The sequence below is a fragment of the Periplaneta americana genome, chromosome 16 (genome assembly GCF_040183065.1).
Source record: "Periplaneta americana isolate PAMFEO1 chromosome 16, P.americana_PAMFEO1_priV1, whole genome shotgun sequence".
Lineage (NCBI taxonomy): Eukaryota > Metazoa > Arthropoda > Insecta > Blattodea > Blattidae > Periplaneta > Periplaneta americana.
The window spans coordinates 184,996,208-185,010,383 of record NC_091132.1 but is presented as its reverse complement, the minus strand read 5'-3'; the positions used below and the strand labels follow the sequence as shown (position 1 = coordinate 185,010,383).

Sequence of the window (14,176 nt, the reverse complement as noted above, 5' to 3'; positions counted from 1 at the left end):
CTTTTGCTTGTAAACCATGAATTATTCATAATCATAGTAGAACACGTATCAATTCACATAAATACACTTCTAGAAAAAAAAAAACTATAAATTACAACCTGTTAAAATTTCTATTCTCTTTTTCTGAACCTTACTTGTCACTGGAGGTCAAAAATTTTATAAGTTATTCATTTGTCTGCCTCCTTGGTCTCGAGGTAGCGTGCTATGTGGCTCGGTTTGATTCCTGGTCACGAAATCAGGGGGATTTAATTCGGATCTCTTCACGGGGACTGGTTATCTGTCCATTGTCCAAGTATTTGTGGTATCTCACAGTGGCCTCTAGGTACCCTGACCCAGTAAATGGGGAATTCCTGTATTAAAAAAAAAAAAGTGTATGCGTGTGCTGAGTAGAGTTGTGGTCTAGGTACAATAAGCCTCAGGCTGCGGTGCCGAAATTAGTAAAGAAAAAAAAGTTATTCATTTAATATAACTTTTTAAAAAATATTAATTTATGTGTTCTGATTTAATGAATATTTTACGTGTATTTTTCTTATGTAAGTGAATAATCAAATTTGGTTAAAAACTCTGAATTTCCCATTAACTCCTCCATAAAATGCATATGTAAAAAAAAAAAAAATCAGTCTTCTATGTGAAATAGTTTCTGAGAAAAGTGTACGGTACCTGAAGTTGAAAAATCACAAGCTAAGGGAAAAGGCAAAAAGACAATAATGACAATGGGTGTCACAACCAGGACACAGCACTTTTAAAACCTCTTTTTGAAGCATTTAAATGTTCGAAATCAAGGAAAGAGCAATACATACTTGTTAAGCAAATGTTTCTGAATTTTTTAAAAAGAAAAAGAAAAATTCGATTTCTTTAAAACATCTGCGAAGCCAAAAGACGTAAGTCAAAAGGAAAATCAGCATTTGTGAGGTGTATTAAATTGTACAATTTGGGTAAGGAAAGATTCTCGAAAGAGAAATTCCAAATTGTCGATTTCTTTGGCCCTAACCACTTCCCATTGGCCTTAAATTATGCCCCAAATGTTCAGGAATCATACTAGATTCGACTTAAGAACCCCAGTACCGGTATCTCAAAAAATTATTCCAGTTTTGATAGACTCGGTAATACATTTGTTTACTTAAAAATGAATAATTTGATTTTAAAGGAGTTAATTTTTTTTATCACTTTTCAATATTACATAATATATATTCCAAACCCAGATTGGAAGTTCAAAAAATCTAATTGGAAAAAGTATAGATTATAGTCGAACTGGAAGCAAAATTTGATGAACATCTAGATGAATTGGAATTGTCAGATCAAGTGAATGAAGAATTTTACGAATCAGTTTTAAACACAACCAAAAAATATACACAAAGGCGAATAATAAAAAAGTATAAACCCTTTTGGAATACACAACTTGAAAAACACGAAAAAAGAGGAAGATTTGGCTTGATTTAAAACATAAAAGAACAAATATCTCACAGAAGTCCAGAACTAGAGAAAATTAAGTGTTCAATTTAAAAATGAAATTAATAACACTAAAAGCGTATATTTTAATTAATGTATATAAAAGATAGATTACAGACAAGACGGCCAGAAAAGCGAGCCGATTTATGTACATAAGATACAAAATCAAAAAGATCACTCAAAATCGCCTTTCATGCATAACAATAAATACCTCACGAACGAGAATCAAATAACCAATAAGCTCAATAAATATTATCCTACTATCTTTAAATTATCTAGAACCTCTAAGAAAGGAACAAATACAATAAATAAAAGTAATTGAAGACTAAATAAGATTAACAATCCAGCTTAAAAATATTTTTAATCAAGAATTTAACATCGAAGGTTTGAGCATTGCTATTAATAACGTAAGATCAAAAAAAATCTCTAGATCCAGAATATAAACATGTTAAATTTCTTAAACATCTTGTCAAACAAGCAGAACTAATACTTCTTTCCCTTTAAAATCTGTCCTGGAAACAACAATACCTGCTGACTGGAAGTAAGAGAAGTAAGTAATATATTATTTATAATCTCATTATAAATACTAAATTTTAATAGTTTTAACGATTTTAAGTATTGTATCAACTTTGGTGATAGTAAAATAATTAGCAATTTTATTACACGTTGATTAGTCAACTGTCCGAAGACAGGTTTGAACCTTGTAAGTAACACCAATAAAGCATGACTCGTGAGGCAACTAAGCCAGGAGATAATGGGGTAGAGTGACCAGTTACTTTCCTCCTCCATTACATACATCGCTGACTAGCAATGTACGAATAGTACCGGTAAGTAATTTTTTGTGATGAATTTAAAACTAATTATATACTGCACATTTACTGAAAATTTACAATTATTTATAAATGAAGTGAATGGTTCATTTTCAGGGATTATAAACAATCTCTTTGTGCGCAGTGCAGCTAACTTAAGATTTTCTTATTCAAATCCGTCTGAATTTTCACCTGTTTGTATAACACGATTTCCTATTCTTTATCTACGTTTTGTAGGCTATACGTAGGCCTATATTATGATCTCTTAATGAATACGTGTTTACCATTATCTGACAAATCAAAAAACCTGCACTGAATTACAGCTAAATGAACGATGTCACTGTCCAATGCACACATCCTCTCCTAGTGGGAATCTATTGGTTAAGTGGCTGACAAATTTCCCGATCTAGAGGCTCAGATGCACTGTAGTCTGTGTATATATATGCACATTGTAAACGATAAATGCAAAATGAAATACTATAACTTAAAAATTATTAAGTACCGGTAGTATAAAACCATAAATTCTCACTAATGATATCTTTCAACTTGTTAAATTAACAACCTTTATAACTTCACTAGACTAGATAAGCGTTTGTGATTTTTCTTGAAATTGCCAATGTCCCCTGCTGGACCATAAAAAATCTGGTCAGCCTAGTCCAGCAGCTTTTCGGACAACTCTGTTACATATAACATCTTACCTGATTTTTAAAACAAATATAAAATGCTCTAGGTTTCTACATCTTAAAACATAGCAAAGATATTTTTACAGACTTTGGTCATCTTTTGCTGCAGATTTCCACATTAAAAGACCGCCTAACTGAGAAGGACACATATTACCACTCAGAATTAGAGAAGGCGCAGACCAACGCAGACCGTGACATATTCGACCTGCGTCGCAAGCTGGACAAGATCGACCTGTCCTACCAGGAGCAGATGGAGAAGCTGACTGAGAAGCACGAGAAGGAGATGGGTGAGCAGAGCTGCACTGTTGTAGTATTCAGATTAGCTGTTACTCTCATACAGAACCATTTACACATACTTACGGGTAAAGTATAGAATCCAGATTAAAACTTATACCATTTCTTGCACTCACCTGCAGTTGAAATGTGACATGCGCATACTGCCCTCTATCCAGTGTGTTTCCACAGCAGATTTTACGGAGGTACTAATGTATGTAAACTTCACTAAACATTATGTTCAGGAAGGTAAGGCAGATTTTGACACTATACATTAGTACGATGAAGGAGTAGTGGAACAGAGAAAAATTCTCTTCGGCACTGGGATTTGAACCCGGGTTTTCAGCTCTATGTGCTGATGCTTTATCCACTAAGCCACACCGGATACAACCCCAACGTCGGACAGAATTGTCTCTGATTGAGTTCCAACTCTTGGGTTCCCTCTAGTGGCCACCCTCTGCACTACGTCATAGATGTCTATGAATGTAGGACAATGCCCACATATGTGCTGAGGTGCACTCGTTAAGAGTGACTGATTGGCCGGGATTCGACGGAATAAGCACCGTCTTAAATCACGAAGTGATTTACACATATCATATATATTATTTTAATGTACCAAAGTACATATGGTGTTTCCATGCAGATATTCTGCGTCATTGTACGATGAAAGAGTAGTGGGAATCTGGTGTGGCTTAGTGGATAAAGCATCAGCAAATCAAATCCCGGTGCCGGAGAGAATTTTTCTCCGTTCCATTACTCTTTCATCGTATGATGACGCAGAATATCTGAATGGAAATATCATATGTACTTCGGTACATTATAATAATATATATGATATGCGTAAATCACTTCGTGATTTAAGACGGTGCTTATTTCGTCGGATCCCGGCCAACTAGTCACTCATAATGAGTGCACCTCCGCACATATGTGGACATTAGTCCTACGTTCATAGATATCTATGATGTAATGTAGAGGGCAGCCACTAGAGGGAACCCAAGAGGCGGAACTTAAACCGAGAGGATTCGATCCGACACCGGGATGAGAATCTGTTGTGGCTTAGTGGATAAAGCATCACCACATAGAGCTGAAAACCCGGGTTCAAATCCAGGTGCTGGAGAAAATTTTTCTCCGTTCCATTACTCTTTCATCGTACAATGACGCAGAATATCTGCATGGAAATAACATATGAGCCGTTCAGAGCAGAAGTGGTGTAAGTCAATTTTGACTTACACCACTTTTGCTCTGAACGGCTCATGTAAACTAGGCTAATGATTCGCTCATTATACAAATTTAAATGACATGAATATATATTTTGCCTGTAAATGTATATACGAAGAACAGAGAGATTGAGAGAGAGAGAGAGAGAGAGAGAGAAAAAGAACAAAGAGAAAGTAGGAATTGTGTTTTGTATATTATTTATTTGAGCCGTTCAGAGCAAAAGTGGTGTAAATCAATTTTGACTTACACCACTACTGCTCTGAATGGCTCATATGTACTTTGGTACATTAAAATAATATATACTATACATTAGTTTAAGTAGCCTGCAGAAGTTAGTTTAGTTTCTTTATATCAGTTTTGATTTACTCGAATTAGTTTTAGTTTCTTTAGGTAAGTTTTGGTTTGACTAGGTTAGTTTAGTTTACTTCTGTTAGCTTTTCTGTTCGTTTGGGTTTTCATTACGGTAGCTTAAGTTAGTTTAGTTTGTTTATGTCAATTTTGATTTGTTCGAATTAGTTTTAGTTTGTTTGTGTTAGTTTTGGTTTGATTAGGTTACCTTAATTTACTTTAATATTAGGGGAGAAAAATTCGCTCCGGTGCCGGGGATCGAACCTGGGTCCTTGGTTCTACGTATCAAGCGCTCTAACCATTGAGCTACGCCGAAGTTTAATTCACAGAACCGGATCGAATCTCTCTCCTCCAGTGTTTTTCCCTTTGTGGCCTGACTCCCAGTTAGGCATGTACATTGACATTTTATATTAAGTCAACTGCCATCATACAAGGAGCGCACTCACAAGGGAAGGGTTTCGGCTCAAACAGGAATTTTTGGTTAAAAATTTGTACAGAGGATTACCTCACAATGGTGATGAAGTCCGTAAAAGCATTCATTTGTGTAACTCTCCGTTTGGTTGGTATTGGTCAATACACTTCTTTAAAAATGTACATGAGGATTCTCTATAAAATGCATGAAACAGCATGGAGCAGAGCAATAAGCACAACACGCAGAAGCAACACCTGAACAATCTTCTGAACCACACTCCAGTGCTGAAAAATCAAATGCCACCTGAATTACATTTTTGAAGTCCGAGACTTGTTCACGACTCACGTAACCAGCTGACTGCCAGGAATACTGGAGCATAGGGCGGTATACTGGAGCAGACAACTGGTTATGAATAACAGAGTGCATTTTCATTATAAACACTCGATTTCCCAAGTTAAGTTCTGGATTCTCAGCAAGAGTCCTTATGCAATCTGTTATCCTTCGAGCATATATTTTGTATTGTGTAAGGAAATAGATATTCAGAGGCTGGATATATTTAGTTTTTTAGGTGGAATGATCATACGTTCTATATCCTAGCCTTGGAATGATTCATTTATTAGGGTTGCGTCCTTGTGCGCATTCAATGACTCACACAACAGTGTACATTTTTTGATTAGCTGCAATATTTTCAGACAGAACGTTGGAGAAAAATGTTCTTAAATGGGCTTTAGACATTCTGCCACTCACACTATCTTCTAGGCTAGGCTAGGCTTACGGGTAAGGTCCCATCCCCTTAACTTGTGCAGTGCTCTCCCCACCCCTCAACTTGTACAGTTCTCTAACAGACAAGCCACACATTACACAAACGAATGCTTTTGGGAGCTTTACAGAAATGTAAAGATGGGTCTGTATACAAATTTTGGATACGAAATTCCTGTTCGAGCCGGAACCCTTCCCTTGTCAGTTGAGTGACTTGGAGGCCGGGATTCCACAGTAATATGCACTGTTGCTCGAAGAATCTATGTAAAGATTAATTTTTGGTCCTACAGAATACGTGCATTATGGTAACAATTAATATTAGAGGAGAAAATGATTGCCTTGTATAATGGCAGTTGACTTGATATAAAATGTCAAAACACAGGTGGAACTGGGAGTCAGGCCATAAAGGAAAAAACACTGGAGGAAAGGGATTGTGCTGTGGATTGAACTTCGGCGTAGCTCAGTAGTTAGAGCGCAGTATGTAGAACCAAGAACCCGGGTTCGAACCCCGACGCCAGAGTGAAATTTTCTCCCCTAATATTACCTGTTACCGTAACAGATGTATTTTCTAGACCCAAAAAATTCATCTTTACGTAGATTAGTTTACTTTGTTTACATTTTGACTAACTTAGCTTAAGTTACTTTAGTTTGTTTGTGTCAATTTTGATTTGCTCGAATTAGTTTTAGTTTCTTTCTCTTAGTTTTGGTTTGATTAGGTTAGTTTACGTACCGGTAAAGATTAATTTTTGGTCCTACAGAATTATCTGTTATGGTTACCATTGGTTATTAATGGAGAAAATTTTGCTCCGCTGCTGAGGATGGAACCCGGAACCTCCAGTTCTCCACACTGGTGCTCTAATGCAGAGACTTAATCCACAGTACCGGATCGAATCTTTCTCCTTTGGTACTTTGGTAGGTTAGTTTGGTTTACTTTGGTTAGCTGTTTTGTCCATTTGGATTTTGATTAGATTAAGTTAACTTAGTTTGTTTATGTTAGTTTTAGTTTCTTTGTGTTAGTTTTGGTTAGATTAGGTTAGTTTAGTTTGTTTATATCAGTTTTGATATGCTAGAGTTAGTTTTAGTTTATTTATGTTAGTTTTGGTTTGTATAGGTTAGTTTAGTTTACTTCGGTTAGTTCTTCTGTTCGTTTGGGTTTTGATTAGCTTAAGTTACTTTAATTTGTTCATATCAGTTTTGATTTGCTAGAGTTAGTTTTAGTTTCTTTAAGTTAGTTTTGGTTTGATTATGTTAGTTTATATCTCATTACAATAGCTTTGGTTTCCATTGGTGAGTTTTAGTGTTATTCTGTTGCTCTATTGATTTCTCCCTCCCCAATTCTCTTCATCATTATCCAATCACAAATCCATATTTTATATCCTGCGGTATAATGTTCACTCATAAACCCAGCAGTAGGTCTCTACTAACTTACAGAGCAGGATCACACTTTCAAATTGGAGCAACAATGGCTGTCATCCGAATTCTATACTTTTACCCGTACTTACCATGCAAAGAATGAGTGATGTGGGATGCTGTATTGTGAGCACGAGAATGTACAATGGAAGTATCTGCGTAGATACTGAGCACTAACTAAACCTTTAATCAAAGCTAAAGCATTCCAAACTAACCTAGGAGAATTGCGAAATTTCTTTGCAGAACCTAAAGTTACATTTGTTCGGATCAAATTTCTGCGCGTTTAAAGGACAAAACTAAAATTCTTTCAATTATTTATCATTAGGCTTCGTATTCCAGCTACCTAAAGACTGAAGTTAAAGACAAATTGGGTATATAGTACGCCGAACATAGGTAATGCAACGGATAAGGATATAAACAAACAGGTCGTCGCTGCGTGTTCGTGGAGTACAGTCAACTCGTGACATTCTGAAGCTATACTAGTAAACACATGCTTGAGCAGTGATGTTCATTTTCGTCGTGATCTTTGCAGTGAATAATAACGTGCATTCGTAAGTCACGGAACTTGAACATATACGGGTGTCACTTGAAATGATTTTATATTGCAAGAAATTCTTTCAATAACACATAATGTTACTGGTGCATGATATATATAAGATTGTCTGATATTTTTTCTCGTTTCATTAGGATATTGCATATGTCGCTCATCTCTGAAAACCCACTAATTTTCTATCTATTTTTTCTAGAAATCCCCTAAAATGTAGATTATTTAATTTATTAATTAGGATGGTGGCACTAAACATCATGGTATGCTACACAAATCCAAGCTAAACGTCAAGTTAATATCCTAATAATTTTCATATTTTGATAGTACTGGTTCTTTTGGAGTATATTCAACGCAATTTCGTGCCTTTTCATATAATTGCAATGTCTTTCAGTGCACTTTTTTTTTTGTCACTGTTAGGTTTATTTTACACAATGTATACGTAACGTTGTCTATATTGACAGTGAAAATATTAGTTCAAATATCCTTCAACTATGCCCTGCAATATTACACGCTTGAGAGTCTTACCTAAGGCATTTTACCTCTGCAGTGAACCTTCAATCAGCCACAAAGATGTAGTTATTTAAATAATACGACTAGTAAGAGCAGTGATCGATAATTAAGACTACTCACTATGATTGCGTCCCGGCTTAGACTTATTATAGTGAAAGGCAGAGCGTGCGTAACTATTTTGTATACTATCATACCTGTACCTCCGTTGTGACGTCACATATACTTCGAATCAAGCAACTTCATTCCAGCTTATAAGTAGCTGAATCATTATAATACACTGCTCTTTTAAACTGACCGAGCATATTGGGAATTAAATCAATAACTATCCCTAAACACGCTATGAAATATTTCATACAAAACAATTCTTTTTTCGAAAAGGAGTCAAAAGCAAGCAAAATTGTGATTAGCTAATTTTGTGTACGTAACTATCTCGTGTAATGATATGTAACTGAATGTGTTGCGGTTCACAGAGCAACTGAACTGGGAGTCAGAGCGCAAAGTCCAGCAACTGGAGCAGAACTGGCAGCTGCAGATGAGTTCAACGCGAGCAACACTGGAGCTGGTCAAGGAGCAGATGGAGAGGGACGCACAGGACCGCCTGGATGCTGCGGAGCAGCAGCACCACAAGCAGCTAGGTGCACACCAGTACAGTAGCTTCCTCTCTTGGTGTCGTGTGCAAGCTCTTCTGACCATTTTCTCTCTTATTCATTACTTCATTTGCCCTATATCTTTTTTTGAAAATTTACACTCCACATGACTTCACTATCATAGGTGTTTAAATATATTCTGTTTTGGTTCTACGAAATCAGAGCGCACTGGCAGGAAGTATCAATTGAAGAATGTGATACCAAAATTGGCTCAATCCATTTGGCCATTTTTATGATTTATACACAAATGTAATGTAACGTAACGAGTTCAGGACTATCGGCTTGATATCACACTCGGCAAATGTTCCTCTGCGAATACTGAATCGAACAGTTGGAAGTAGAGCAGTTTGGCTTCAGGAAGGGAAAAGGTACGAGAGATGCAATTGGACTGCTACAAATAATCAGCGAAAAATACCTAGAGAAGAATAAAGAAGTGTATGTAGTATTTGTGGACCTAGAAAAGATAAGTTTATGGATTTATTAATTTGTCCTACAGAATAATCTCTGTGATGTTGACAATTGATATTTGAGGAGAAAAATTCGCTCCGGCGCCGGGGATCGAACCCGGGTCCTTGGTTCTACGTACCAAGCGCTCTGACCACTGAGCTACGCCGATTTCAATCCACAGCACCGGATCGAATGCCCCTCCTTCAGTGTTTCCCTTTGTGGCCTGACTCCAAGTTAGGCATATATGTTGACGTATATGTCCAATGTCAACTGCCATTATACTAGAAGTGCACTCAGCTGAGTGACTTATTTGGCCGGGATTCCGCAGTTATGATGCACTTCCAAACACCTAGTATAATGGCAGTTGACATTGGACATGTACGTCAACATATATGCCTAACTTGGAGTCAGGCCACAAAGGGAAACATCGAAGGAGGATGATTCGATCCAGTGCTGTGGATTGAATTCGGCGTAGCTCAGTGGTCAGAGCGCTTGGTACGTAGAACCAAGGACCCAGGTTCAATCCCCGGTGCCGGAGCGAATTTTTCTCATCAAATATTAACTAGAAAAGATGTTTGACAGAATGGATTGGAATAAACTGTTGGGGATCCTAAAGAAAATTGGTGTGGATTGGAAAGAGAGAAGGCTGTTCAGTAACCTTTATATGAAACGAGTCAAAATCAGGATAGGAGAACAAATGTCAGAAGGACGTGAAATAGGAAGAGAAGTACGTCAAGGATGTACTTTATCACCTACCCTATTCAACATCTACTTGGAGGATCTAGTGAAGAACTGTTTTCAGAACATGGGAGGGGTGATAGTAGGAGGAAGAAGAATAAATTGCATAAGATTTGCTGATGATATGGCGTTGTTAGCAGAAGAGGAGATGATACTAAGGGATATGCTACTGCACCTAAATGACAGCTATGAGCAGTATGGAATGAAGATAAATGCAAACAAGACGAAAAGCATGGTCATAGGAAGAAAAATAAAGAAGGTAAACTTGCGAATTCTAAATGAGGCAGTAGAGCAAGTCGACAGCTTCAAATACTTGGGGTGTACTATAAGCAGTAACATGAGCTGCTGCCAGGAAGTCAAAAGGAGGATAGCAATGGCAAAGGAAGCTTTTAATAGAAAAAGGAGCATCTTCTACGGAAAAAGAACTGAAGAAGAGACTAGTAAAGTGCTTTGTGTGGAGTGTGATGCTGTATGGGGCAGAAACATAGACATTACAACGAAATGAAGAGAAACGAATAGAAGCATTTGAAATGTGGATATGGAGAAGAATGGAACGTGTGAAGTGGACAGACAGAATAAGAAATGAAATTATGTTGGAAAGAGTGGGTGAAGAAAGAATGATGCTGAAACTAGTCTCTTTCGTAGTTCTTTTTCCAGAGGTCCACAGAAGATGCTCCTTTTTCTATTAAAAGCTTCCTTGGTCATTGCTGTCCTCCTTTTAACTTCTTGGCAGCAGCTCATGTTACTGCTTACAGTACACCCCAAGTATTTGAAGCTGTCCACTTGCTCTACTGCTTCATATATTATTCGCATGTTTACCTTTACTTTTCTTCCTATGACCATGCTCTTCGTCTTATTTGCATTTATCTTCATCCCATACTGCTCACAGCTGTCATTTAGCTCCAGTAGCATATCCTTTAGCATCATCTCCCCTTCTGCAAATCTTATACATTTTATTCTTCTTCCTCCTACTATCACTCCTCCCATGTTCTGAAAACAGTTCTTTACTAAATCCTCCAAGTAGATGTTGAACAGGGTAGGTGATAAAGGACATCCTTGTCGTACTCCTCTCCCAATTTCACTTCCTTCTGACATTTCTTCTCCTATCCTTACTTTGACTCATTGTTTCATATAAAGATTACTGAACAGTCTTCTCTCTTTCCAATTCACGCCAATTTTCTTTAGGATCCCCATCAGTTTATTCCAATCCACTATGTCAAAAGCCTTTTCTACATCCACAAATACTACATACACTTCTTTATTCTTCTCTAGGTATCTTCCGCTGATTGCTTGTAGCAGTCCAATTGCATCTCTCGTATCTTTTCTATTATTATTGTTATTGTTGTTGTTATTGTTATTGTTATTATTATTATTATTATTTTATATATATATATGTCCCCTTTCCCCTTTTTACTCGGTATGCTCCATTGCAGTAATGCAATACTACACACATTTGTTGCTACGCTGTTTTTACATTCTGTCTGAATTTAAAACAAAAACTAATAGTAAACTATTTGTAACAATAGTAGTGCTTTGACTATTTACAAGGATGTAAAGTCAGCTGACTGAATAGAGTTTATGAATTACTTACAATTATTAACACTAATACTAATTTTAACTGGAGTAGTGTTTTCACTATTTACAATATAATACACTGCTGTGAAGTCTACTGACTTAATAAAGGTCGTGAATTGCTTATAATTATTTTAACATATCTTATTTGAATACTAATACTAATACTAATACTAATTTTAAGTAGAGTAGCATTTTCACTATTTGCAATATTTACAGTGCTGTGAAATCTATTGACTGAACAAAGTTTCTGAATTCCTTACAGTGTTTTAACAATAGTTTCTCATGTGACACTGGCCATTTATCTTGATTTCTATATATTCCCTTCTTCAGTATATCTCTTTGTTTATTCAATTTGACACACGAGTATATTAGGTGATCTACCGTTTGTGCATCTTGAAGGCATGAACACGTTGAGTCGTCTTTGATCCCGAAACAGTGCAGGTATGCCTTGGTTTTTCCATGGCCTGAGATCATGGCGGTTACTTCTGCTGTCAGCGTGATATTTTGTTTCATCCTCTGACGTACAGATGGGAAGAACTTCTTACATATAGCTCCTTTAAGAGTGTTTTTCCAGTCGTTCTCCCATTCATTGAACCCTTCTTCTTCTATTTCCGTTACAATTGTGGACTTCAATGCCACTTCAAGGCCATCTTCTGTTGCTGTCTCTTTTGCTGTTTTATCCGCGAGTTCATTGCCCTCTATCCCTACATGAGCCTTGACCCATCCGAAGTGGATAATGAAGTTCTGTTATTATTATTATTATTATTATTATTATTATTATTATTATTATTATTATTGACGGAAGAAAGGGACAAAGTTGCAGGACTTTTTACAGAATTCTCTGATATTTCCCTGCTTTCCCGTAATTCACCAATTCCCTGATATTCTCCAGTATTCCTGGTTTTCCAGAGGTGTGGACACCCTGATGTACGTATATTACATGTTTATAAGTTTTAAATTTTGTAACAAAAGTGACTTCTAGTCTACTGTTGGTGCAAGATCGCATCCAGTTGAGTGACTTCAGGTTTGTCTGTCGCCAGATGCACAGTGGGACCGATTAGTACAGGAGAAGGAGGTGGCAGTGGCGGAGCTGGAGAAGCGGCACCAGGTGCAGATGGAGCACGTGCGCAGCGAGCTGGAGCGGGCGAGCAAGAAACACAGTGTGCAGGAGAATGAGGTGAGTGGACAAAACCACGAGCCTGCATAAATGCAATGAAATATCCATACTGTGTGTAATTTGAAAACTTCCCACCTTGAATAATTTTAAATGTGCAGGGGACACGATTTTGAGGAAAAACACGCCGATTTAGTTTTCGAGGGGAATATTAAAACCACTTCTGATTGAATTTTCTGTTCCACTCCTTCAACTCCCACTTTCGAATTTGAAATTGCACATCTTTTTAAAGATGATAAACCCTTCCATCTATCGAAATAAATAAATAAATAAATAAATAAATAAATAAATAAATAAATAAATAAATAAGTAGTTCTTGTTTTCTAATGCCAGGCTTTTTTTTTTTAGATATTTATTTCTCATCAACATTTATATTAGTTATGGTGTACCACAAACACAGAATAAATATGGGAAATGCGTGTTATTATTCGGTTGAGAAGCTTTTATCATCCAGTCTGCTGTCCAAAAATCTGAAAGTTAGAATTTATAAAACAGTTATATTACCGGTTGTTCTGTATGGTTGTGAAACTTGGACTCTCACTCTGAGAGAGGAACATAGGTTAAGGGTGTTTGAGAATAAGGTGCTTAGGAAAATATTTGGGGCTAAGCGGGATGAAGTTACAGGAAAATGGAGTAAGTTACACAACACAGTGCTTCACGCATTGTATTCTTCACCTGACATAATTAGGAACTTAAAATCCAGACGTTTGAGATGGGCAGGGCATGTAGCACGTATGGGCGAATCCGAGACCGGAATTGTGGCTAGCATCATTCGTTTTGAAATAAAGAAAGAAAGAAATCACTCTGTATAATAGAGCGTAAAATTAAAAGTTTAAAACAAAGCTCTTTGTGTGACGCAAGAATAAGGGAGAAAATCATTTGAAGAGCAGTCAAATATGGGAGCCGGGAGACTGTTAAAAAATGGCGCCAAAAGGGAGATCCTGGGGAATACGGGAGAGTTGGCAACCCTACATGCTCACAATATGCAATAATAACCATAGCGTCCTGTAAATTGTATTGCTCAACTAAAAAAAAAAAAAATCATTAAAATCTTACAAAACACCGAACTTAAAAATCCAACATTACTTATAAGACGACCTAATATATGCAGTGCAGTCGGCCTGGGTATAGCGCTGGCCTTCTGTGCTCGAGGTTGCGAGTTTGATCCCGGCCCAGG

General features: G+C 36.9%; 1 protein-coding gene across 1 annotated transcript in view; it reads left to right on the top strand.

The window, feature by feature from the left end:
• The window catches only part of LOC138692229 (protein FAM184A), a 136,776-nt gene that overhangs the window by 82,243 nt on the left and 40,357 nt on the right, over positions 1-14,176 (top strand). Inside the window, exons 8-10 of the mRNA XM_069815360.1 lie at positions 3,051-3,228; positions 8,889-9,053; positions 12,866-13,002. Of these exons, the coding sequence (XP_069671461.1) occupies positions 3,051-3,228; positions 8,889-9,053; positions 12,866-13,002 (480 nt within the window). The remainder of the gene's footprint in view (positions 1-3,050; positions 3,229-8,888; positions 9,054-12,865; positions 13,003-14,176) is intronic.